We start from the raw sequence: 2034 nt of genomic DNA on the forward strand, positions 1-2034 counted from the left end.
CCATCAAGTGCTGTCCGTACGCGTATTTCTATTGGTCGGTGATTAAGATGATGACGATGACGTCACGACGATGATTAAGGTGATGATGATGACGTCACGACGATGATAAAGGTGATGACGTCACGACGACAGTTAAGGTGATGAGTGATTTGATATGATGATTGTCCGTGATGATGGTGACGACGGTTTGATGACGGTGACTAAAGCAACGAAGATGATGACACATGTGGTTGAGTGATTTTAAATACATCAAACCAATGACGTCACCATAATTTGTATCGAACTAAATCACCATTCATCACATCATCATCATCAACATTTTCATCATCATCACCACCATCTTAATTACTATCATCACCGCCATCTCTAACATCAACAACAGTCTGATAATCCGACCCATCAAGAAGCACGACTCGACACGTGACCCCTTCTTTGGGCCTCACTTCCGGTCGGGATTTTGAGGGCTTGGGGCTGGTAAAAAACCCGGAAATATGGGAAAACGTATTTTTAACGAAACCTCCCTCTCCTGCCTGCGTCCGCCCTTTGCTATCCTTTTCCGCTTTCGCTAGCGATTTTTCCCTTTTTTCGCGCTCTTTTTCCTCTAACTTTAACCGTTTTTTCCTATCTTTTTCTGACTCCTGGGGTGAAATTTGCTCGGCAGGTGGCTGGGGTGACTGAGGATTTGTTGGAGATTGTGGGTGCGCTGTGGATTCATCGAGGTCGTCGAGGGGAGGTTTGCGAATGTCGTCATCATCGTTGTCGGAGTTCATGGCTGTCCGGAAGGTGAATGGGTCTCCGGCTGGCTGCTTTTTCTGCTGCTATTAAATTGTTAGAAACAGTTGAGAATGTTGGAGAGGTGGTTTGAAAATAGCGTTAACTGGCAGTAGAGAGGTTTGGATTATAAGGTGGGTATCTGTTGGATGCACTCTGTTTAGAAGGCAGTATGGACCATTCTTCTTCTCGATATTGCTGTCTATTCAATGATTTGATTTTTTATTTGGTTCGAAATCTGCGTTAGAGGTAGAGTATTTTAAAAAATAAAATTCTGTAGAAATGTATTTGGCGTTAATATTTTTTAAAAGTAGTAATAATGTAGGTTATTAATAATAAGATTATATTATAAACTATACTAATGTGTATATGTAGTAGTACGTATTTGACACAACACTACTTATTTAAATAAATTATAATAAAAAAAACGTTATAATTAGCTGGAGAAAAATGTTGTTGAATTCCAAAAATAGAAATGTATGTTACCTGTCACGTTCGTGCAGTCTTTTTTTAAACATAGATTTCATTCAGACATACACTCGTTTATTTAATTTTAATTTAATTAATTTCCATTAATTCATAAAATTGTTTTTAAAAATAGTTCTAAAATTAGATTAAATAATAAAATCGAAAAAATGCAAACTTTGAAAGTTAAATAACACTACAAAATTTCATTTACAAATTTTCCAGGCTTGTTAATTGATCAATTTCATAATTTCATGAACAAATCAGTCTATTTTGTAACGTATAATAAGCAGAAGCGAAACAACAACAATCTTACCTACATCAAGCTACCTGTACTACATTATTATTATTGTTGTTGTTTCTGACTTTATTATTATTTATATTATCGTTGTTATTGTTGTTGTCGTTTCAGTTGAAGTGGTTAGTTATTGTTATTGTTGTTGTTAGTTTTCAGATGAATGTTGTTATTCTTCTTACAACCGTGTTTATCTCGTGAAATACACCTGTATAGCATAGAAATAAAAACAGGGATGTGCGTGACGAGAGAAGTATTTTCGGCCCCATAAATGTTGCTGGCATTTTCGCATCCTAAATGCCTGTATATTCATTAATTTTTTTTTTTACTTTTTTCTGTTAATCAGTTTATTTTTTTCATTTAATTTACTAAAGAAGTCACATACCACACAGACAACATCACGTGCGTAATCGCGCGCACGCACACACACACAAACAAACACACGACACACACACACACACGCACAAATACGGACAAATACTGAGTAAAGTTTAGTGTATGTG

At 36.1% G+C, this 2034-nt stretch overlaps 1 protein-coding gene across 1 annotated transcript in view; it reads right to left on the reverse strand.

Annotated features, from left to right (window-relative positions):
• The window catches only part of HELRODRAFT_191970 (hypothetical protein), an 8468-nt gene extending 6947 nt beyond the window's left edge, over positions 1-1521 (reverse strand). Inside the window, exons 1-2 of the mRNA XM_009020128.1 lie at positions 1258-1521; positions 372-1009 (exon numbers count right to left, since the gene is read on the reverse strand). Coding sequence (XP_009018376.1) covers positions 372-770 — 399 coding nt within the window. The 5' untranslated portion in view covers positions 771-1009; positions 1258-1521. The remainder of the gene's footprint in view (positions 1-371; positions 1010-1257) is intronic.
• Positions 1522-2034: the final 513 nt, after the last annotated feature.

Source organism: Helobdella robusta (genome assembly GCF_000326865.2).
Source record: "Helobdella robusta unplaced genomic scaffold HELROscaffold_26, whole genome shotgun sequence".
In the NCBI taxonomy this organism is placed as follows: Eukaryota; Metazoa; Annelida; class Clitellata; order Rhynchobdellida; family Glossiphoniidae; genus Helobdella; species Helobdella robusta.